A 23,684-nucleotide genomic window follows, 5' to 3' on the forward strand; every position below is an offset into this window, starting at 1 on the left:
ATATCCTAGAACACTTTGTTTTAGCAACAAACCTTTTTGTTGTTGTTTTGTTTTTCATGTGTGTTATTACACTGCACTGAGGAATGACTGCCGCCTAATGGTAATAAATTAAACTGATAAATTTGTGTGCTCCCTGCACTTATATATTTATTTCATATCTTTTATGACCCACAATTGAAAGACAAAATATACATCACATAACATTGCTCACAATCCCCTACAGCAGCAAGCAAACCATCTTTCAGCAGTTCTAGCGTTAAACCAGTGACATTATTATTGACAAAAGTTATATATTGGGCTTGTTTATCTGTTACAATACACAAACACAGCTTTACATTCATCTAGCATTAAAATGCACAAGTATATGAATAGTAAACTATAAGTATTTGCCTTAAAAGGTTAGGACTGGACTGAAATATGAATTGAAGGATTGTGTGTAAATTGCAACTTCATCTATATACAGTATCACTAAAATCTGTCTAAACAAATATCCAACTGCAAGTTTAATTGATGAATTATTTAATTGGACATACATAATCCTGCAATCTTTACTTCCAGAGTTGTGTAGGGGGAGTGGGTGGGAGAGTCATTAAATGCCACCCTTGACTAACCGTTATGACGTTCAGCCAAGCTAAAAAGAAGTAAACTGTCATTGAACGATAGACGATAGTTCATAGAAAGGATTCTGGTAACAGAAGTGTTTCTGGGAATAATTCATGTCCCCTCTTTGATGAGGTTGTTGCCTGATCCTCTTTTGACTGACATCATCTTGGAATTAGTGCATCCAAATTGGAGAGATGACCTCTCTCTATTGACAACAACATCAAACCCCTCCTCCTCCTCCATGTCACCTTCACCCCATAGTCCCTCTCTGGTGTGTCAGCCACCAAAATGTCAGGCGGCTGATTATGTGGTGGTGTACACGGCCGAGCCAGTAGCAAATGTAGAGAGGGGGAGGGAGAGGAGGGACAGCTACTCTCTTCTTGTATTGCTTTTGGAGTGTCCACATCAGGTGGCAGAAAGACTTCAGTGCTGACATCAGCAGAGCCAAACTCTTTGGAAGCAGGTGTTGATGCACCTTCTGCTCGATTTCTGCATTTCTCTGTCACTTGGATGGGTGGAGACTCACCCAAACATCTGCTGGATGAGGCAGCACCATCAGAATATGTCTCTGCACTCCTTTTTCTGATTGAGGCTGACTGTCTCTTTGGCGTGTCGAGGCACTGTGCACTAGAAACTCCACTTGTAATCTGGCAGGATCCCAGTGGCTGATTGCCTGCATCGGGCACGACAGCAGACTCTGTAGCTTTCCTTCTGCGTGTATGCTTTGGTTGATTAGGCTGGTCTCTTCTTGACCTTGTCTCAAACGTTAATGAGGGGAATTTGCACACGCTGTTTTTCCTGGACAGCTGACTGCAACCGTCAAGAATGCTTGTGGCAGAGTGGCATTTTCTCCTCCCTCGTCTCACAGGGAGTACAGCTGCAACTGAACTGTCAAATTGTGGGCTTACCTAAAAAGATTAAAAGTGCAATAAACAAACAGCTAAATAAAACTTTAGTCAAATATAGCAGTGCTGAGAAATGACTGTACAGGAAGGTCAAACTGTGGACTCTTTTAGACAGAAGAGATTCTCTAACACACTCAGTGACCTTTTAGCAGGAAATACAGAAGACATCTTACCCAAGAATTAAAGCTCTTATGTGCTTGTGTCTCTGAGAAAAAAGCTTTGGGATTGTCTGCAGCTCGGACTTCAGGTCCATTTTTGAATCTGGCTCCACCCACAGGCCGCTCCAAGAACAGCAGTGGAGGCTTCTCTGTCTTTATGCTTTTACGGGGCATTAATAGAAAATCATGCCTGAAGACCTGGTGGATTCAAACATCAACAAGTCAGTAAAAAGAAAAACAATTTAACCGTAATAAAAATAGCAGACATTTACTGTTCACAGACTATTGTTTGCAGTTCAGATATCCATCGCCAGCGGGCCAGAAGACAAACCTGACATTCAACTTACCTTAATCAGGTTCTTCACATGACATACAAACATCCATACATGCTATTTATTATTAGTTTGTCTACTCAATCATAACTCTTTTTTTAGCTTTCCATCTTCTTGTTTGTTTGGTTCTTATTATTTCCCGGTCTGCAGCATTGTCGCCCCCTGATTGGCTAACCTCACATGTGTCTATTGCCACCTGCTGCACCGGAGTGTGTATTACATCACCACTTTTCAAATAAATTATATATTCTGGATATTAAAACTTGTGTCTTTTAAATATTTATATATAAAAACACTTGAAACCTTTGTCCTGAACAAACCAGTTAGGCTCCACTCCTCCATTCTGTTCAGTCTTTCTCTTGTTTTCACTTTTTTGTTTTCTACCCATTGGTGCTTTTACACCACGTGGTTACTGTGACTAGGTGCAGCACCCACAGCGCCAAAATTCAAAAAACCTTTTTTTAAGAGAGAGTCGACCAGACGGCAAATAAACACTAAGATAGTATATAATACATTTGCCTTTTTCTATCATCGAGTATGAACCAAGCGTTTCAGTTGCTAGTAAGAGTCCAGCCGAGCGGAATAGCCTGAAACATCACATTAATATGAAGGTTTGTGTTAATTTAACCAGCTTTTACGCTTCCTTAACATTTAGCATAGTTAGCACCGTAACATAATGACTTGCCACACAGCTATCTTAGCCTAGCTTCCACTTAAATATAATGTATATTAAGTGCTAGTAGAGTATTTCAGCTTATCCTTCTTTACTTTAAGACTTTAAGACATTAATAGAAATGTTAAGTTATTGCAGTGTCCATTCAAAAGCATTCACTTTTTAACATATAATGAAAGGATTACCCACACTGCAGCCCGTTTAAATAGTGTTTCATTATTAACACCACAAATGTTTTTTTCTGCATTGAATTAACTCAAATATGTTTAATTAACATTTAGAAATTACTCCCTTCAAGTCGGCGCACATGACGTAATGCTAAAACAATGCTGCAGCTGTTGTAACTGCTGCAGCTTGTTGCTTGGATTTTTAGCAATACAGGACTGTTTTAGGCTTTTATGTAACTAATAATGATGCAAATATATACCGTGTCTATATATTTTGTTGTTTTTTTAAACTGTTTTTCTATAAAATAGTGTAACAGTAGAAGAAACATTGCAATGATGGGGGCAAGCAGCAATGACAAGCAATGATCTCAGGAGCTCAGCTATGTAGTTCAACAAAGAAAGAATGACTCGTTATTTTTTAGATTAGAATAGATTGTACTTCATTAATCCCGCAACGGGGTAAATTCACTTGTAACAGCAGCAAAAAAGATATAATATAATAATAATAATAATAATATACACTACAGAAAAGAAAAAAATGGAATCCACAACAAACAGAAACCCTTAAACATATACAATAATTAAATAAACAAATGAAGGCTAACCTAGCTAAAGTAAGTACTAAAAGTAAAGTGACCAGAATGTAAATAATATTGCACATGATAACCAGTTTGCAATGTGAAAAATATAAATATATGGTGAGTGGTGGTGGTGGTGATTGAGAGAAGAAACTAAGAAGTGTTTTTGATGATAGATTTTTTTTTTTTATTCATATTTTATTTCTTAATTGTTAATTTCAGCCCTTAAACGCTGACGTCAAAAGCGTCAACCGTAAACGTCTAACCTTAGCGACTGTCTCTATGGAGCTTCATCAACTGATACCTGAAAATTGATCGATAATCGCGGTTTAACACGTAAACAGTAATGTGTTAAAATTAATTTTTTAGGTCAATAATATATAAAAAGTTGCATTAATAAATTAGCCTAGACGATATATTTTAACTGGTATTTGATATGAGCTAATTTCTTCGAGTCTGAACCTAACTACAGTAGCAGGTAATGAAATCCTAACGATGATAAACTGGTTAATACTAATTAGCATCATTTGGTTTTGGTGCTCAGCGCTAAAAGCTAAATGTTTAACCCATAATGTATGGCAGGTTTGAGAAAAAACTGCAAATCTGGTGGAGTCCTTTTGTGTAATAATATAATCTGTGTGCCTTAAAATAGTTTCAGTTGTTTAAATATGGCCTACTGTTACAAGTATTGCTGTTGTTTGCACCTTTTTTTTAATATTGCATATTGCAATGTATCACCCTTATAGAGATAATTCATGTTATATGCATTCCTGTCCTAAAAGCTACTACTACAATATAAAAATATATGTTGTTTAAGGTAAGACAAGATAAAACTTGTATTGATCCCACAGTAGGGAAAATTAATTGCTACAGCAGCTCAAAAAGATAGTAATATGAGAAAAAACAAATATGTACAACAATAAAATTAAAAACGGACCTTAAGCTAGGTCTTTTATCAGTCTGTTGAGTCTGTTCTTGTCCCACTCAGAACATCCCCCTACCCAGCACACCACTGTATAAGAGACCACAGAGTCAAAGAAGTGTAGAGTAAATTCTTCTTATTTGTGTTTTTCCTTGTCTAGAATTCCAGTGAACACCAAGGGACATATTCAGTGATTTGATGACCATGAGACAGAGCCCAAGGAGACCCCTGATCCTCAAAAGAAGAAAGTTGCCATTTCAGCAAAATGATTCGCCAGCGCCAGCAGCAGCAGCAGCGGAATCGCAAAGCCAGCCTGATGCATCATCGGGTCCCAAAGAGCCTCCAAAGTCATCTGCCAGTCAGTGCTTCCCTGATGGCATCCGCATCATGGATCACCCGTCCATGTCTGACACACAGGTGGTGGTCATTCCCAAAACAGCCGACCTTCAGAGCGTTATCGGGGCTCTAACTGCTAAGGGTAAAGAGTGTGGTGCCCAGGGACCCAACAAGTTCATCCTTCTGAGTGGGAGTGGCAACAGTGACAATGGGTCTTTTTGTCAGCCTGCTGCCGAAGAGGATGACACCTCCACAAGAAGTACAGTCGGGCAGCCAATGAATCCAGACAGTGGGATCAACTCCCCGGATGCTAAACCTCTCACTGGGATTAAAACATGTATGGAAATATGACTTTTCAGTGTGGAATTTTAATGTTATGATTACATCTAAACTCCTTCCTTTTTGGTTTAAACAATAATGTCTTGTTGGTTTTCTTTAACAGTGAATAAGGACCTGGAGTGCGGACCTTTGGATGACAGCCTCACCAATATTCAGTGGCTGGGCAAAATGAACACATGTACCTTCGAACCAGATGCTGCTAGGCAGATGGCCAACAAGGAGAACCAAAACTCAAATTCACAAACTGTTCAGGTGGGCTGCTCCATCTTATCATCCATAGCCATCTTTTCACCTCAGTGTGATTGTTACAGATGTTTGAGTGGAGGATCTGTAAGGCATGTCTCAGCATGTCCCCCTAACATGTCTCAGCATGTCCCCTAACACACCTTTTGTATTATTTAGTCTGTCTCACTTAACAGTCACAGAATTTCCGCACAATTAGTCTCAATAACAAACTTCTGAACCACAAATCATTCATAAATACCTCATCAAGTTTTTATAAGGGAAAAAGTATCACTATTATGGTCCAATGTTTCATAAGACAGGAGAAACTATTTCATCTAATGGTATTAAATGTGAAGAATGGTTATTTTTGACATTTTGGATGAATCTGTGTTCACCAAGTTAGCTAGATAGAATCAAAACATCACTGTGACATCTGCACAATATTGTATATCTGTTAAATTAATCATGATTTGAGTTACAATGTTCATTTGTTTTTCTTCTTTTCTTGTACAGGCACACAAACCTCAAACTGAAGCAGAAGCTGGTCTTAAGCAGCCCTTGTCAGAGAGGCCACCGTACTCCTACATGGCCATGATCCAGTTTGCCATAAACAGCAGGAAGAACAGGAGGATGACACTGAAAGAGATTTACATGTGGATTGAGGATCATTTCCCTTACTTCAGAGAGGTGGCCAAACCAGGGTGGAAGGTAGGGAGCACTGTAAAATAATTATGAACATATAAACTACAGCAAATAGCAGATGAAAGCTTCATTTCCTTGAGTATCACTTACAGTAAATACTCTTTTCTTGCTCTTTCATTATTACAGAACTCCATCCGGCATAACCTCTCTCTACACGACATGTTCATTCGTGAGACTTCACCAGATGGTAAAATTTCTTTCTGGACCATCCGGCCTGAAGCCAATCGGTGTCTCACTCTTGATCAGGTGTATAAGGTGAGCACAACTGACTCTGTATTACTTTTCACATCTCTCCATCTCTGTAAAAAAATGTCCTTATTGTGGTTATCATCGTAACCCACGGTGTCCAGGGAAATGTGAATGCTGTTTTGCGAGCTTTTTCCACATAACAACATTTGGAGAAATCACTAATCATATTACTGTTTAAAACCTGTCTGGTGTGATTATATTCCTTAAATATCATTTCCAACTTTCCTCTATGTTTTGTTTGCCTGATGTCATTTGCAGTGTCATTTTGGGTTCCAGGATCATTTTGTAATCTTTGCAGTTTTCTTCCCTCTCATTCAATATCCTTCTCTACAGCCCGGTTGTGATCCAATGACTGCTCCTGTTCCCGTGCCAATGCTTTTATTTGCCCACCAAGTAAGAATGGATTTACCCTTCTTTTGAATTCTTTAGGAACAATCTTCACCTCAGCTGAAAAGGGACAGACAGACAGATCAGAGGATGCACATTTTCACTCGCCTGTTTTGTCAGCAGCCCCAAAGAGCGCAGCTGCAGCCGGAGGTCCGAGGTGTAGCTTTTTCATACAAGTGAAGGGAAATGTTTCTGTTGCAGGAGATGATATGAGCTGAATTCACATTGAAAGACCATTCTGCCTTCGGACCGTAATCTTTGTCTATTGTGGACAAATGTAAATATTCATCAATGTGTCCACCATGCCTCCATATAGTGTAGCGACAGTCTTTGGAGGTGTTGCTTTGACTCTTTCTCATTTCACATTTGCCTTACTTAAAAGCAGTGCAAGAACTCAAGCTTTGTGCTGTTTTCACTAAAACAGGCATGAGTTAGGGAGCACAGTGACTACCAGAGTTGTGTACTTTGACTCTGTAAAGTGATGTCTTTTTCTTTCTTTTTTTTTTCTTTTTTTTTTACAGCAGCAAAAAAGGATGCTTCCTGATGCAAGAAAAACACCAAATGGCTCTGGTGAGTTAACAAAGATAGAAGGAAGTTGATGAACTAAAAGTGGAACTGAAAATGTCCATGTAAATGAAGCTTTTGCCTTTTTTCTAGTTTAAGAGTTATACATTAACATGCTGGTTGTTTTTTTTTTCTGCTGCTTTCTCTTCCCAACATTCAGAGAGAAGGATGAAACCTCTCCTCCCTCGAACCGATTCCTACTTGGTCCCTATCCAGCTCCCCGTCACCTCCTCTGTCTACCTGCCGTCCTCTACATCATCCCCGTTCCCCGTGTCTTGCTCACAGTCACAGCAGAAACGCAATACGCCACGAGGAACCAAGAGAGTCCGGATAGCTCCCAAGGTAAAAAAAACAAACAAAATAAAACTGTATTGCAGAACAATGGCTGAACCTACGCAGTCTTTGGTGTGTAATCATCATCAGAAGTGAAGTCTTGCGGGTTAACTTTAGGGTAGTAACTGGAGAATTTAATTATGGATGATATGAAAATTATATGAGTTCTGTGCGAGAACAGTTTTTACAGTGGAAATGTAATAAAGATGGTGACACTGCCAAAATTACATGTTTGCTTGTTTATTTGAAGCACACACACTTGTATAATTAAGTGTATGCTTGTATGTCTGACAGGTGACTCAGAGCGACTCCCCTACTGTGGTGATGTATCCCCAGAACAACAAAGAACCCAAGGTCGAGGTGAAGGAGGAGCCAATTTATGCTCCGATTAAATGCGAGACTCCTAAGTCCCTTCCAAAAAGACAAGCCAGCAGCTCTCGGCGTAAACAGCGTCTGGTTCACTCTGTGCACGAGGAGCCCGTCCTCCTCTGCCCCGATAACACTTTCTTTGACTCTGGCGTAGTCTCAGACGTCTCGACTTTCCACGACAGGCGAGATACCGAGCTGGACGAGCACCACGACGAGCAGCACAGCCCAGACCGGGAGTTTTCCTTCAAGACCCCCATAAAAAGTAGCAGCCACCTGGCCTCCTCCACTCCCAGCAAGCCCCCCTCTAACGTGTTACCCGAGCCCTGGAAAGTGACCCCAGTGGGCAAAGGGAGCCAAGACATTCTGGACTTCAGCCCCATTCGCACGCCGGGGGGTCCAGCAGTCACCCCCCGACACGACTACACCACCTTCAGCTTCAGCAGCACCCCCTTTAAAGACTTGCCTCTGTTTAACTCCCCCAGAGAGCTGCTCACATCCGGCCCTTCCAGAGCGACGGGACCAACAGACTCTCCCATCGAATGCCTCCGCAGCAGCTGCTCCAGAGAGCTGCTCGGGGCGGGAGGCACCACGCCCGTTAACCGCTCCATCACGGAGGGCCTCGTCCTGGACACCATGAACGACAGCCTGAGCAAGATACTTGTGGACATTAGCTTCTCTGGTCTGGATGATGATGACTTGGGTATGGCTAACATCAGCTGGTCCGAGTTCATCCCTCAACTAAAGTAGACATTTCACTTTACATGGCAGTGTCATATGTTTTCCGCCGAAGAACAGCAAAGCAGATGCAAATGTTGGAGGATTTACTATGTTTTGGACAAAAAAATAAGTAGATGTTGTCAGTTTAGAAAAGGTCTGTAGTAATTGGATTGAAAGAAACATTTAAAATATTGACACCGACTGAACTCAGAGTGAGTTGTAGCTGAATGCTGCATCAAATAAATTCAGATAAACCTAAAAGACACCAATTATAAGTAGGTACATCACTAAGAATATGAAGCATACTGTAGATAATTGTTTGGCCATCAGAGGTGGAGCTAAATAATCTGGTATATATGGGTTAAAGGTGAAATCCATGTTTTCCAGCGCCAAAAAAAAAAAAAAATCCTCTTTGCTGTCGTTAGAATGTGCTTAAATTTGCAGATTGCAGCTTTAATATAATATAATTAATGCAACTTCCCATTCAGTTACTTTTTCAGTTGCTTTAATTATTCATTTGGACAATGTAAGTGCCAAGTAGGGGCTTATGTTTCAAGACCATTTGAGTTTGCTTCCTTTTTCATCTGCTTTACTGTCTACCATTGAGAATAGAGGACATTATTTGAATGAATGACGGGGGACACTTGTAGAATAACCAAGCTGCTGTCGTCCCTCGGTCTTTGTACATGTCAGGTTTTTTTCTTTCCAATTCAGATTTTACCTGCCTTTTAATGTCAATTCCACCCCCCAAACCTTTAAAACTTGTTGAAAACTTCACACACAACAAGTCTATACAAATGTTTGTTTTCTTTGATCATTTATCCTGTCATATCTGTCTGTACTCTTGAAGGAATTGCTAGAGAAAGAGAAATAAGTCTAAGTGTATATGTATGTTGATTTGCACATTTTAATATATATATATTTTAGCTTTTGCATATGTAAATGTAAAAGACGGTAAGTATATTGCCTGATCAGCCAGCAGGATGCTTTCATGCGTCAAGTCTCCTGGAGTAGACTTTTTTTTTTTTTTTTTTTTTCTTTAGATGGTGAGGCAGGATTATTAGCAATAAACAACAGCGAAATAAAACAAATAGCACTAACAGCAATAGAATAGGTCTTGTGTACGTTAATCGTAGAAACTGTCTTCACCACACGACTTTATACAAACTCAGTAATTATTCACCACTATGCCAGTACCAACTTCAGGGCACTTTGTACCTATAAAGAGGAATGTTTTTTCCATGCAGTGACTCTTCATGTCAACACCATATCTTACTAACATTGCTATTGTAAAAACAAATACAATATATTTTGTATCTATGTAGCACAGATTGTATTTGTTCTCAATAAAGACGCATGGTGACTATTTAATTTTTCTGGAAGCACAAATGGGACGTAGATTTTAATTTAAATAAAAAAGTGTTTGGTTCCTAGCAGAATAGTTAGAAGATAGAAAGGGAGATGTACCTGTTTTTCATTTTGAAAGTGCCACAAAAAAAAATAATGTATGGCTTTAATTCCTTCAGGTTTGTTAGCATGTGTGTGTGTTAATGAGAGAGAAGTTTTACATTTCAGCGAGTTCATCGGTCGGCTCTGAATGGCACGCAACGAGAGGGGGGGAAGGTTGTGGTTGTCAAAGCATGTGCCTTATTCTGCTTTCTAAAGTTGGTGTTTCTATGACTGTACAATAAATCTGTTGGTGTTTGGAGCTTTTTATTCTATTTCAGCTCGTCATTACAGTGTTAAACAGACGGTGCAATTTTATTTTTTTATTTACAAACTGAAAAATACAGTACAGTAATGTTGAAACAGAGATTGTATCTACAAAAACTACACAAGTAGCCTGTTTTTTTTTATTTATATGTCAATAAAAGCTGAAACCGTCTATAGATTGTCTTTGTGATTGAAAAAAATGAATGATCACTTTTTAAGGAACTCAGTGAAAATATAAGTATCTTCAGTACTCTGACACTCCAAAACTGTCCATCATGATTATTAGTCTACTTGAGTATTACAATGCTATTTTTAATATTTTAAGTCAGATGCTGCACTTCTAGAAGCTACAGTCGTTTCAAGAGAGTTTCAACAGATACAAAAACTTTAAAAACAAATTAAAACTGACCATGCCGGTTTTCTCTGGACAAAACTAAAGGATTGTTTGACTTGTTAAGGCGGTATGACGGCTGCCTGCCAGTTGAGAGCAGGATGTCTTCAAGGTGGGGGTCTTCAGTATGTCTTGACCTCCTGTTGAGCCACTTCAAAGAGGATCTGTAGCTGCTTGCTGCAGTAGTCTGAGGATGAGAGTCAGAGTTATGCACAAGTTGAGAAGGCTTTTTGTACCTCCCTGACTTTAGCCCTGAGAATAAAATAGTTTTATTCTAACCTTGATTCACAAAGTTTGGACCAAAAAAATCCAGGATGTAGTAAGTTTTCTTTTGGATCATAATTTTAAATAATATTTGTACTCTTGTTGCATATCTGTGTGTTTTTACTTTCATTTGTAAGTGTAAAACAATTATAAACCCAGTACTAACTTTCTCTGTACTATTTTGAATGTGAGAGGCTTATTTCCCTCAGTCTTATGTCCATGCTCAAAAAGCACCTGACTTAGTTTTTTCATGAATAACAGCCTGCTCCTCCAACTTGAGCAGGTATATTCAATCACTTCAGTTTCCGCTCTTGTCTTCACATTTTTCATACATTGAATCCATTTTTCTTCGTAAGCTTTCCAAAGCAATGACAAGTTGGCATAAATCGTTCTGACTCACTGAAGATGTGTCTCCATCTATGGGGCAAGCGATAGCTGTGGATGGTCAGGTAGTAAACTGGGACGCCAGTCAGTGTGAGGAGACAGCTCCACCCTGTGTTCCAGGGGTCCGAGTACAGAGACAGACCCACGATGAAGAAGCATACCACTGTGAAGATGACTGCAATGGCCAGTGGCACCTTTGGGATTATTAAACAGAGCAAAGATAACAGTGGTTGGTCAGGTTAGTGTACACAAGGATGAAAAATGTTTTGCAGCAACAGAAGACCAACAACCACAGACACGCTAACCTTGAAAGGCCTTGGCTGGAGGGGGAAACGATATCGATGGATGAGCATCCCCAAGGTTGCCAAGGCGATGAAGAACCAGCGAGCGAAGGAGGCAAAGTTGATGAGCTGGAAGATTTCTCCGGTGATTAACATCAACACCACCAAGGGGTACTGCAGACACAATGCAGCTATGATGACACATCCAGTCTAACTCTGTTGTGACTGTTTTATAGAGATGTAGAAGAGAAATCAATCTGTAAAATACGTTTGGGTAAAACTAGGGATGAGAATCAATCAAAGTTTCCCATTCAGACTGAAGACTTGACTGATGACTAAAAAAAAATGGAATAAATTAAATCTGCTCAGTGCATGGCTGATAGTTACCCCAGATTTTTAGATATTTTGTATTTTTTTATGTAAAAGTCTCAGACGGCACTGTATTTAACCCTTACATACTGTTCAGAGTCAAATTTGACCTTTTTATTTTTACATTTGAGAGCTGTAAAAACACCCAATACACAATCCTTTTAGCCGGACTGATTGCTAATGTGAGCCACAGTATACAAAAAAGGAAATTAAATGTTTTTTTGGGGGGGTTTTGTGCAGCCAACACACATTTTTATATATGTAAATCTACAAATCTGACCTGTATTTATTAACAATCACCATTCAAACATGTTGTATTCAACATATTCTTTTATTAATGACTGATGGGAAATATATGAATGTGAATTGGTGTAGAGTCTAATTATGAGTCCGAATATAAACAGTATGTAAGGGTTAAAATTGTACTTTACCAGTAGCAGCACAGCAGGTAAAGGTGTATGTCTGCGGATGTGAATCATGGAAAAGATGGGTGGCCAGTGACCCTCCCTGGCACCCACAAACAGCATCCTGCAACACAAACAATAACACTTTATATCAGGCTGTTAGCTCTTCATTGATTTCATGCAGAGCAATAACCTTTCTGTACCTGGGCGATCCAAAGAAGCCACCATTAAGTGCTCCAAGGCAGGATAGGGACACAAGAATGGGAATAACAGAGGCCAAACCCTGGAGTGCACGGTTGGCAAATGTCTGCAGAGAGGCACATACAAACAGTAGGATGAGACCAACCCTCCAACAGTAGGCTACATATAATTTACTAAATAAGTATGCTGTAAAAGTGAAGCACTGACCACAGCTACAGCATCAGACAGCAGCAGCTCGGCGGGAGTCATCATGGTGTAGTAGGCGACATTAACAAGCACATAGAAGACTGTCACTGTCACCATGGAGCAGATTATCGCCAGCGGGAGGTTTCTGATAAGACAGGACACACACAGAGAGGTCTAATCGTTTTTTTTCTCAAGGCAACATGATTTTTTAAAAATAGATTGACTGGAGAGCAGATGTCAGGTGTAAAATACCTATTTGGGTTAATGACCTCTTCTGTGACAAAGTTCAGATAAAACCTGAAGGAAAAATGAGAAGTCCATTCACACAGGCATACAGTAATATGTATTTATCAGCAACTTAGCATGTATGGCATGTTAGTATTTATTAACAGCACAGTGATATCCTGTCTGTTTTTAATAATGTTACTGATTAATGCACTGTATAATCAGAGTAGATAAAAAACCATTTGTACTGATGCTATATTTGCTTGCTTACCATCCACCGTAGGCATATAGGCCATTATAGAAGGCCAGTGGTATCTTGTCCAATGTAAACGAGTCAACCTCAAAACCATTCTGGAAATTGTCTGTCTTTCCTGCATAGAAAAAGATACAGGGACAACAAATTATTACAGTTTTTTTTTTGACCGCAAGAGTTTGAAATGTATCCGTCTCTTCAGAGGTAATAACCATATCCTCCCACCTTTGGCCAGTGCGATGACACCAGGAATGATGATGAGGACCAGGGCAAACATCTTAATGAAAGTCAAGGTAACCTGTGTTCGAGAGGCCATGGACACACTCCAGCAGTTGATCGCTACCACAAATGCTAGAGGGGCACAATAAGAAACAGCTGTTCTTGATCTATATTGTCTTGCTCTGCTGTAGTGCGAAGTATAATGGTGTTGTAGATAGAAGGAAGAGATAGACTTGGAGCCACTCACTCACTCCGAGGATGCTGACCAGTTTGATCAGCACTGTGGGAGCAGCACATGGTACAAAGAACGGCTCCACCACGTAGCGACCAAAAGCCAGGGACACATAGGAAGCCACAGCTGGCCTGGAGAAGATAAACATCCGTTATGTGCTGTGATTTGACATTAGGGTCTTTTTTTTTTTTTTTTTAGCCTGTAAACTCCAAAACAAGTGACCAACCTAATGAATAAGAACTCCGCCCAGATTCTTAAGAAGGCAGGCAGCGGCCCCAGGGTCTCTAACAGATATGTGTAGTGACCCCCGGATTTTTTAAAAGTGGTACCTAGTTCAGCATAGCACAGGGCCCCTAATGGAAGAGAAATAGAACAGAAATTGAGTAGCAATCCTGACGGTGCATTTAGAATAAACAGCGTGCATTTAGAATAAACAGCAGTAAAAAAATTAAATAAGTTAAGGTACTAAATATATAGATCAAATGCATATATTACATACATATAATAATGAAAAAAAATATTAGCAGCTTTTGCACATTTATTGAATTGCAGTGGCCCAGTATACTAGTAATATAGTGCAGTTCAAATGTAGAGATATGTGCAGTTTTATTAGCAGAGTCTTAAAAAACATGAGATGTAAATAAAGTGTTGACAGTCCTTAAGTTTATAGAGATAATCAATGATTATGTTGGAATTAAGTAGAAGCAGGGTAGAGGGTAGAGGTTTCTGGCACAACTTCATCTACTTCCAAGATACACAGAGAAGAGAAAAAAGTCTAAAATAAAGTCAGAGCTCTCCACTTGTAGAAAAAAAGGTAAAAATGTTGCATTAAGGACATTTATTCCAACATATTGAGAGAATGTGTAATATTGCTTTACATTTAAAAAAGGCCATATTCCTTTTATGCTGATCTCACGGTGAACACACATATACTTATAAATGACAATCTAAAACACAAATTTTGATGAATGATGACTTATGACATCAACCATCTTACCGAACAAAGAGAGGACCCCACACAGCATCCACACCAGCAGAGAGAGCCCCACGCTGCCACTATTCATCAGGACTCCTTTGGGTGCGATGAAGATCCCACTGCCCACCACTGTACCGATGATGAAGGACACAGCAGGCAGCAGACCAATCTCTCTCCGGAGGTGCACCACCTCTTCGTCTTTCTTCTCCTTCTTGTCATCTTCTTCTTTCCTCTCCATTTTTTTTTTTTTGGTGTGGCTGCAAACTCAAACTGACCTCACTTTGTGTCCTTATTTCTGCTGATTTGAAGATTACATCTACATTACAACTTAAGTTCTTACCTCTTTTTTTGTTGCTCACCAACAAAAACAGCACCAGAATCCTTTCCTTCACTCCTTCTGACCCTAATCCCAAGACATCAATCGACAACTCTTCTTCGTGCTTCTTGTCAACCCTTCACATTTGATTTTTTTTTTAGCTGTATATGAATGTGCATGAGGCTGCGTTTGGAGAAAAACACTGTTGAGCCTACCAAACGTGGCCCCCTCTCACTCCTCACTTTTCCTGCATGTTTTTCTCCCCTCATTGGCTCTTACCCCACCCGCCCAGCCAGAGCAGGGAACAAAGCCAGCACTCTTCCAAGCTTCAGCAAGTAATTACGGCAGTTTAAAGGCTAGACCATTTCTTGCATTGTACTGTTTGCAATGTGTGCATGTGCTCTTTGTGTGTTCAGCTTGACAGGAGGCCTTTCTGTCTCAGGGGGGAAAAAAAGGGTCAGGGTGTTGTAGAGGCAGCTGCACAAACTCTAGGAGGGATACTTTTAACAACAACAGGCCCAATGGAAAAGATTGGCATTTTCATCTTGTCCCCTCTAAAGCTCCCTCATATTTGTCGTCATTTCATAAAAAATGGCTTGGTTTATAGATGATTAAATATATACATGTCGAGTTAATAAAGTAGATATATCAGTAACTCTTGGCTTTCATGACCATGTGGCTGCAGCTGAGTCTGAAATGCTTGCGATATTTCTGCCAACATCAAACAGTCCTCAGAGCTTCTCAGAATGGCAACGGAAAACACAACCAAGGACACTCAATTAGCTTGTTTTTCCTTATTTTCACTCGAGCGACCGCCGCATGCATGTCACTTTCACTTCATCAGTGATGGCTTCTGCTTGTTAAAATTCCTACACACACACAGTAAGAGGCTCCTCTGGTCCAGATTTATGAAGTGGGAACAATTGCATCTGTAGCCAGCCAGAGCTCCTGTCATCTGAATGCAGTCAAAGCCTAAAACTAGATATTTGAAGGTATTGCAAGATTTTGCAGTTTTATTTCTGGTATTTTCAGCATGAGAGGATCATGTGATGTCCTTGTGTTGTTGGAGGGCTGAGCAGCTGAGAGATGTGGACGTGGGGGATGTTTGTGGGGATTTCCTGCTGTTAAATCCAATAAATAAACATGTGACATTCTACATATTAAACCCTACATTCCATACCTATAAATATCAATGACATATAGAAGATGTTAAGAAACAGAGATTGTCTAATTAAAGTTATGATGGAGAAAACAGAAAAACAGGAAGTTACTTCTCTGATGTTTCTCTCCCTTTGACCAGCAGATGGGACTCTTTTACTTGCTAAATGTTTCGCAAGTCAAAGTACATGCACCTTTTTTTTCTGTCCAGATGATGGCAATCTCATCTCATCTCACACTGCATATCAATGAACTTTAGAAATTACTACTGCTTGCCACTTATTTGTATAGGTTTTCCAAGATTATAACTGCTATCTAACTAATGGTTCTTCCAGCAACAAGAAGCATCGTGTTAAGTCTGACTTCAGTTCAGAAAAAATCCAAAATGTATCTCAATTCATGACTGGTTGCTAAGCTTGCTAATCTAAACTGTGATTGTCAGAGTTCAAGATAGAGGCTGTAATTATCTCCTAGGTATGGCTGTAGGACATCTTGTGCATCCCAGTGTGAAATCCCAGGGTAGATCTGAATTTAGCCCCTCTCTTAGCGGGTAATGCTGCTGTGGTCTCACACACCAGCCCCCAGGAGATGTGAGCCCAACTCCCCTGCTGTTTTCCACCTGACCTCCCAAGATCCCTGCCCAGTCAAGTGGAGGCCAAACCAGCCTCAGTCGCTCACTCCCAGCCGTTTGTCCCACAAGCTCATCCCTCCTCCTGAACCAACTTCCATTTATGTAATCTGTGGATCACATTAGGAAAAGTCTGGCAAAAAAAAAAAATTGACCCTGAACACGTGAACAGTATGTAAGGGTTAAATTAACATGATTTCCCTCAGTAGATATCCCAATTAGAGAAAGTACAGGAACAATTTAATTAAATGTTAACAGCCAAATTCTTAACATATGGCTCTCTGATTAAACTGGAATCTTCTGGGATCTGATGCTGGCCATGATAAAAGGAAAGACACTGACGGGTTAAAATCTCTCTATCTCTCCCTCTCCTTATAGATTATCCCTCTCAAGGTAAACAAGGAGGAGAAAGTCATCCTCCATACTGCTCTCATGGAGACATTGCCCTTGGCAACCAGCTGAGGTCTTTGCATGCATGGAGCAAGGTGCCTACAATCCCCCAATTACAGGCACATACATATGCTGTGTGTGTGTGTGTGTGCGTGTGTGTGTGTGTGTGTGTGTGTGTGTGTGTGTGTCCCTGTCCTGGGAATTAATTAACCCTCACACACACATGGAGATCACATATACACACACAGGACTCATGAGAATTCAGCCATACAACCAGAAATAAATGCTCATACACACACACACACACACACACACACACACACGCACATTTGGTGTTAGTGTCTTAGCATGGCAGAATAAACACGCTTTGTTGCTTTTGTAGTAGAAGATAATGTGTTTCCTGAAGTTCAGTAACACATATGCTACATTACTACAGACATTACTGCAGTTAACAGCAAATGTCAAGAACTGACAGACCTAATTAAATACAGAGGAAACAGAAAAAGTCAGATTTAATGTGATTCACATGATTCTTCTATTTGAATTTCTGGATTTTAAATCTTATTTCTAATAGTTGTGTATGGGTCAGTCATTAGTCACTGATGTCCAGTGGGGGCATCTCAAAAAGGGAGTTTCTTTTTAGCAGCCCATTTATTTTTTTCTGCTGATTTGAAACATGAGGTTCAAAGTTCATTTTTGGCCTTGGAAACAGCAGTTGGAATAATAATGAGAAATCTGCCTCTACTGATGAAGATAATGTAATATGATGCACAGCTACTAATCAGACCTTGTGTATCAAATACTTCTCTTTTTTTTAGACTGTAATTACATTTGACAATTTGTTGGAGATATTAATGTGATTTACTTCAGTCTCTTTTTTAATATAATCGCTTCTCTTTAGACGTGATGCCTTCTATATTTCTACACATTTTCCTTTCAAATCTGCTTTTTATACCCTTTGTTTGATCATACCTCACTATTTAAATGAGGCTGTGAAAGTCATTGACCCTACATACTGACAAAGGCATAAGCCAAAACGTGTGCTTATTATACTTCGCCTCCATTATGAAATGAATAAATACATTGCCCATATTAACCTGCTTTGGAGCCTTGAGGCGAAAATGAGCCACGTGCCTTTATTAATTTCCAAGATCTCTCCTGTCTGAATATTTTTTAATAGTATTGCTACACAGCCTCAGGTTTGTTGTATGGTAATTTGAAGTGTGGTGTCAAAAATTGAATCACACACAGTGTAAGAACAATATCAACTAAAATAATGGACGTCTTAAAACTAGATTCTGACACAGGTCCCCTACTCAAAACAGGGTATCAGGATGAAATAATTAAACCAGGACTAACCTTAAGGCTTATATCCGATTACTTGGTATTTGGCTTTAGTAGTGATTTTTTCCAAAATGCCAAGCAAAGTTAAAATTAATCAAACATGGGGCTTTTTGTGACCAAACAGAACCAACCACTTTGTTCCCTTCTCATTAAGTCTCACCAGACAATGTCATAAAAAACCTCGCTAGGAGTTTTGAATAGACACTAAGGATGCAAGGCAAATATATGTGTATAGCACATTTCAACAACAAGGCAATTCAAAGTGCTTTACATTAAACATGAAATGCATCAAGGCAGAATATAAAAGCAACATATTGGCAACAGAAAAAGACATTAAAGACATTAAATGTATTAAATTGGAAATAAAATTAAGCTAAAACAGAGTAAGACATAAAAACAGGAGACTAAAAAGTTCCAGTGCAGAGTAAGATATTTATCCTGAAATTGAGATTTAATAAAAAACAGTCGCAAACAGATACAGATGCTGCTTTTAGTACACCTGACAGCCCATCTGTTATTGCTCTGACACTAGCACACCTCACACACACACACACACACACACACACACACACACACACACACACACACACACACGCACACACACACGCTTCACCTTGCAGTTTCAAATATGAAATGTGAGGGTGTGTGGAGGGGGATCATTAGGTGACACACATTATACATGATGGATGAGGGTATGTGAGACTTCTTGGAGAAAAACCAATTGACAGGTAAAAGCAGAGTGCTGGTGGAGCGTGCTGTTTGATTAAATATCTCACAACGCAAACACAGAAGTGATAGAAAAGATGGAGGGAAAGTCAGGTTAGTGTTGCATTTTCTTGGGTGCTTCACTGCAAAGTTGACTCTGTGGATTCTTTAACTGGTAGAGAAACAAGAAAGGCTGTGTAGCAAAGCCTTCTTTAGGATTTTAAGGGTCTTTTAAGGGTCTTTCCCTGTATCTGACGTGTAAATAAACACCACTGGTACTGTAGCGTGCTGATATGGACCCCTACTGTCTATAAGCCAAGATGCAAATAACCTGTTTTAAAAAATAGAAGAAAAGAACAATACATCATCCTCATCTGACTCAGTGGCTCCCTAAAAGGAAATCTCTCTCCTGCTGTAATCTCTAATCTCTTTTTTTTCTTTCTTTATCGTCTCTTTCTTTCTCTGTTCATACAGGCACACACACACAGAGTCCTCGATAGACTTTTGTATCCATCTACAGGGTGTGTGGTAGGAGTTATTTTCAGGTCTGGCGCTGGAACAATATAGAGTGTGTGTGTGTGTTTGTATGTGTGTGTGCAATCTAATCTCCAACAAACAACATTTCAACACCAAGAAATACATCCATAAATAGATGATGAGTAAAGATTTGTTTCTGCAACGTATTGATAGAGTAATGATCAACACCAGTGCCATTTCTTCTTTAAAACTACTCTGTTCACTCTTTTTGGTTGGCGCTAGATGAAGACAAAATTAGAAGCAACAATTTTGATTGAGTCTTAAACTGAAAACCTCCAGAATAAGTATTCTTAACCCAGATCTTTCTGTCATGTTGCTACGGTGATATACCTTTAATCCAATTATGCAAAACCACTTTGAGCTGCTCTTTTTTTCCAGCTATACATAAGAGGTAACACACATGCATCATCAGGCCCCACGCGTCTCATAATGCAATCACATTTCTGAGAGACCTTATTTTGGTGAACATAATACAAATTTACATTTTTTATATTAATTTGTCTGAAGAGCCACATAAGTAAATCACTAACCTAAAGTAAACAGCAACAATCTCCATTAAAATTGGAATTTGAGTGAAGTGGCTGATCAGAAATAATGAAAACTATTAATAATTCATCACCTTAACTATGCAATGGCTGGCATTGACTGCAATCATTTTTTGTGAATGTACTTTGTTGTCATAGGTTAGCACCATGAATTATGGATGTAATCGTCTTGTCTAAATGTTTGCACTATTTTGATTCACATCGGCCTGTATCAGTGTCATCAGTCATTAAAAAAAAAAACAAAAAACCTTAGTATGGCACCGACATTGACAGGTGTGTGTTCTTTACATAGTTTAATGCAGCTGTTTATTCAATTGCAGTCTCACAATAGTCATATTCAACACCGATAGTCTCACACAGGTTATGTGTTGCCCTGCAGGTTCCTCATGTCATCTTATCATGTCTATTCATCCTGACAGCCATGATTTGCCTGGAAGTCTGTTTGCCATTTATATGTGTTTTATATTTATATCAGAAATCTTAAGGATTCAGATACACACAATGATTTAAAGTCAGAGACAAAAATATTATCTATGGACTCATAGTTTGAACTCTTTGGGCTCTCTTGGTTTCCAGTGTGTTTAGTCATTTGGGTTTTTTATCGTTGGATTTTGTTTTCCAAGTTTATTCAGTTCAGCTCTGTATTTTTGTTTTTTCTACACATGTCTAAGGAAAAAAACCTTTTTCTGCAGCCGAGCCTTTTGTCTCTGCGTATCGGTCCACCTGCTCTGCTCTCCATTGTGATATTTTTGTGTTAAGCTTTGCAGCCTTCTATCCCCTTCTTAACTGTTTGATGAAAAAAAAGAGCTTTAATAACTTTATTAGAATTGTGTAACACACTTGTACACACACACACACACACACACACACACACACACACACACACACACACACACACCCATTTAGAACACTTTATAATGTAGTTGCGAGCAGATCTATAGACTGTTTAATCTATTAGTGTATTTATATTAAATGGTAAATGGACTGCATTAATAGAGCAACTTTCTAGTCTTCCAACCACTCAAGCACTTTAATCTACGTGCCACATTCACCCTATTCACACACATTGATACACTGATGGCAGAAGCTCAGTCACACACACATACACTCCCCCACCAGAGCAATTTGGGGTTCAGTATCTTCCCCAAGGACACTTCAACATGCGGAGCAGAGGAGACGGGGATCAGACCACCTATCTTCCAATTAGCAGATAACCCGCTCTACCTCCTGAGATGCAGTCTTCCCTTTAACTATAACTCTTCTTTTGAGGAATCCACTACTGGTTTATAAACAGTTAGACATTTATAACACACAGGGAAATTAATAATCATTTTTTAAATATTATTGGTTTTGATATGACATTCATAAACTTTAAATTATTTTTGAAGCTTGTTTGCTCACTTCAGGGTTAAAAAAAAGATTGTGAAATTAGACTTGATGTAGCACCTGGGCAAGAGCTGCGATTTATTAATTGTTTAGATACTAATTCTAAATCAGGAGGTCAAATGATCACCAAAAGATATTCTAAAGGGATAAGAATAACATTTCACAACAGATGTTTGACTGTTTTCAATCTGCTGATTATCTGTTGGACCTTTAAGGCTCCCATACATGTTTCTATATATTCATCATTATTACTTTATTTCCTGCTTCTAATTGTTATTTTAAACACAAAGTGACTTTGCTTCAGTATTCCTTCATGTGATATGAAATGTGAAATATACTAACAGATAAATTAGAACTAATTTTCTTTTAGTGCTTCTGTATGTGAAGGAATTGTTCCAATCATGCATTGTATTTCTCAGAGGACTCCTTTATGAATTTGCGAGCGCATCAGAGCAGGAATGAACCCACGGTGTCTGTTCCATCGTAACACAATTAATTGCTCGTTAAAGCCAATTCTCATTCAACAGATATTGATTTGGTCAGAGTAAAACTGTAATTACATCGTATTACTTACACTGTGATGGAGTGCGGGCCAGCACACTTCGTCTCTGCTGACCTCTTCTCATGCTGTCAATGCCACGGTGATAAGCTGCAAGTAATGTAACTTGTCTGGCTAGATTTCAAGGTGTATACTCTGTAATGAAAATGGACACAAACTGCTGCAATAAGCTGTTTGTTAACAAAGTGGATGGGGAAAAATCTGTGTTTAAACAACTGTAGACTGTTTCCTGTAACAAAACAAAAAGTTTAGTGCAGACTTATAGATTTTGGTGCAAAAGCAGCTGCTTGTTTTACTTTAGAGTAAGATGCCGAAAAAACTCACTGTTCACGATGTTCTCCGGACAATCCTTTTCTGTCCTGGGACTTTGACAAATGACATTTACACTGTATACCAGTTTCACAAACACAACAGTACATTGCACATCTCCTCTGCTATAATTTCATTTTGCATAAAGTCTCTTTAAGTGAATCAAAGAGTCAGTACCTATTCCCTGCAGGGTCAGGGATTTGAATATGGTTCTCATAAGAAAAACAACTGGATTTTTTTGTCTCTTTCTACTTGATAAAATGACCCATGTTTACTTTTATCCATCCGTTAGTAACAAAGGCAGAAGTACAGTAAAGTGACGTTATTAGTGCAGCAAAACATTATTGGAAAAGGTCAGAGTTAAATTAAAGCATGTGACTTCGAATGCATGTTTATTCTCATTCCTTCTGAGAGTCCATCTCTTTAGCCCCCTGTGTAAGGCCTAAAGCCTATAAAACTAAACACCATAATCAAGGCAGAAAGATAAAACATTCATAAAAATGGTCATATGAATCATTTTTGTAACGGCCATGTGTAACAGATTCAGAAAGCACAGAAAAAGGATGTTGTTCTGCTGAAAGGGCCGTCAGAATGAAATAATATTCATGTGTGTGTAAATTAGGAATGCAGTGACAACACAATTTGTCGATTAGGTGACTTGATTGATGGTTCATGTATGTATGAGTCTTCCTCCAGTTGTAGAAACCTATACTGAAGCAGATTCCAACAGTAAACCCTTAACTGAGATGAAGAGACAATATGAGAATTTAATTAGAAATCAAATTCAAGCTCACCTGAAAAGCAACAGATTAATTAACTTATTATATAATATTGTATCTTATTTACCACTGACCTTTTCCTGCTGTACATAAAGTACCCATAGTGATGCATTAAAATGGGCCATTTATCACCATTATCGTCATTTTACATCAACTACAAGTCCAGCATGTGGCGGTGATAAACGACTCCTTGCAGACGCCCTGGAGAGGCCAGACATCATATATATGTCAGGCACAGCCACGGCTACATGGATGTTATGTACTGCACAGGCATTATACACTGCACTGTACTGTGTGTGATTCACAACACGTATAAATTCTTTCAGAGCGCTGTAAAACATATTGGATCCCTATATAACCTTGTAAATACC

The 23,684-nt window shown here is 39.1% G+C and overlaps 3 protein-coding genes across 3 annotated transcripts; 1 reads left to right on the forward strand and 2 right to left on the reverse strand.

The window, feature by feature from the left end:
* Window positions 1-689: 689 nt before the first annotated feature.
* Window positions 690-2,122, reverse strand: rhno1 (RAD9-HUS1-RAD1 interacting nuclear orphan 1). The gene is made up of 3 exons (XM_053314045.1): window positions 2,014-2,122; window positions 1,682-1,864; window positions 690-1,511 (listed from the first exon to the last, which is right to left on the reverse strand). The coding sequence occupies exons 1-3, from the start codon at window positions 2,044-2,046 to the stop codon at window positions 765-767; spliced, it is 963 nt and encodes a 320-aa protein (XP_053170020.1). The 5' UTR covers window positions 2,047-2,122; the 3' UTR covers window positions 690-764.
* Window positions 2,123-2,469: 347 nt separating this feature from the next.
* On the forward strand, window positions 2,470-8,589 carry foxm1 (forkhead box M1). The gene is made up of 9 exons (XM_053313929.1): window positions 2,470-2,609; window positions 4,499-5,011; window positions 5,117-5,265; window positions 5,752-5,946; window positions 6,067-6,195; window positions 6,523-6,582; window positions 7,101-7,146; window positions 7,301-7,482; window positions 7,768-8,589. The coding sequence occupies exons 2-9, from the start codon at window positions 4,537-4,539 to the stop codon at window positions 8,587-8,589; spliced, it is 2,058 nt and encodes a 685-aa protein (XP_053169904.1). The 5' UTR covers window positions 2,470-2,609; window positions 4,499-4,536.
* A 2,196-nt stretch (window positions 8,590-10,785) lies between these two features.
* On the reverse strand, window positions 10,786-22,148 carry si:ch73-352p4.8 (cystine/glutamate transporter). The gene is made up of 13 exons (XM_053313936.1): window positions 22,131-22,148; window positions 14,679-14,889; window positions 13,908-14,034; window positions 13,697-13,812; window positions 13,456-13,581; window positions 13,249-13,348; window positions 13,005-13,049; window positions 12,774-12,897; window positions 12,569-12,672; window positions 12,393-12,489; window positions 11,617-11,766; window positions 11,328-11,505; window positions 10,786-10,850 (listed from the first exon to the last, which is right to left on the reverse strand). Exons 1-13 carry the CDS (start codon window positions 22,146-22,148, stop codon window positions 10,786-10,788), a joined length of 1,461 nt encoding a protein of 486 aa, XP_053169911.1.
* Between the last annotated feature and the right edge of the window lie 1,536 nt (window positions 22,149-23,684).

Source organism: Scomber japonicus, chromosome 23 (assembly GCF_027409825.1).
Source record: "Scomber japonicus isolate fScoJap1 chromosome 23, fScoJap1.pri, whole genome shotgun sequence".
In the NCBI taxonomy this organism is placed as follows: Eukaryota; Metazoa; Chordata; class Actinopteri; order Scombriformes; family Scombridae; genus Scomber; species Scomber japonicus.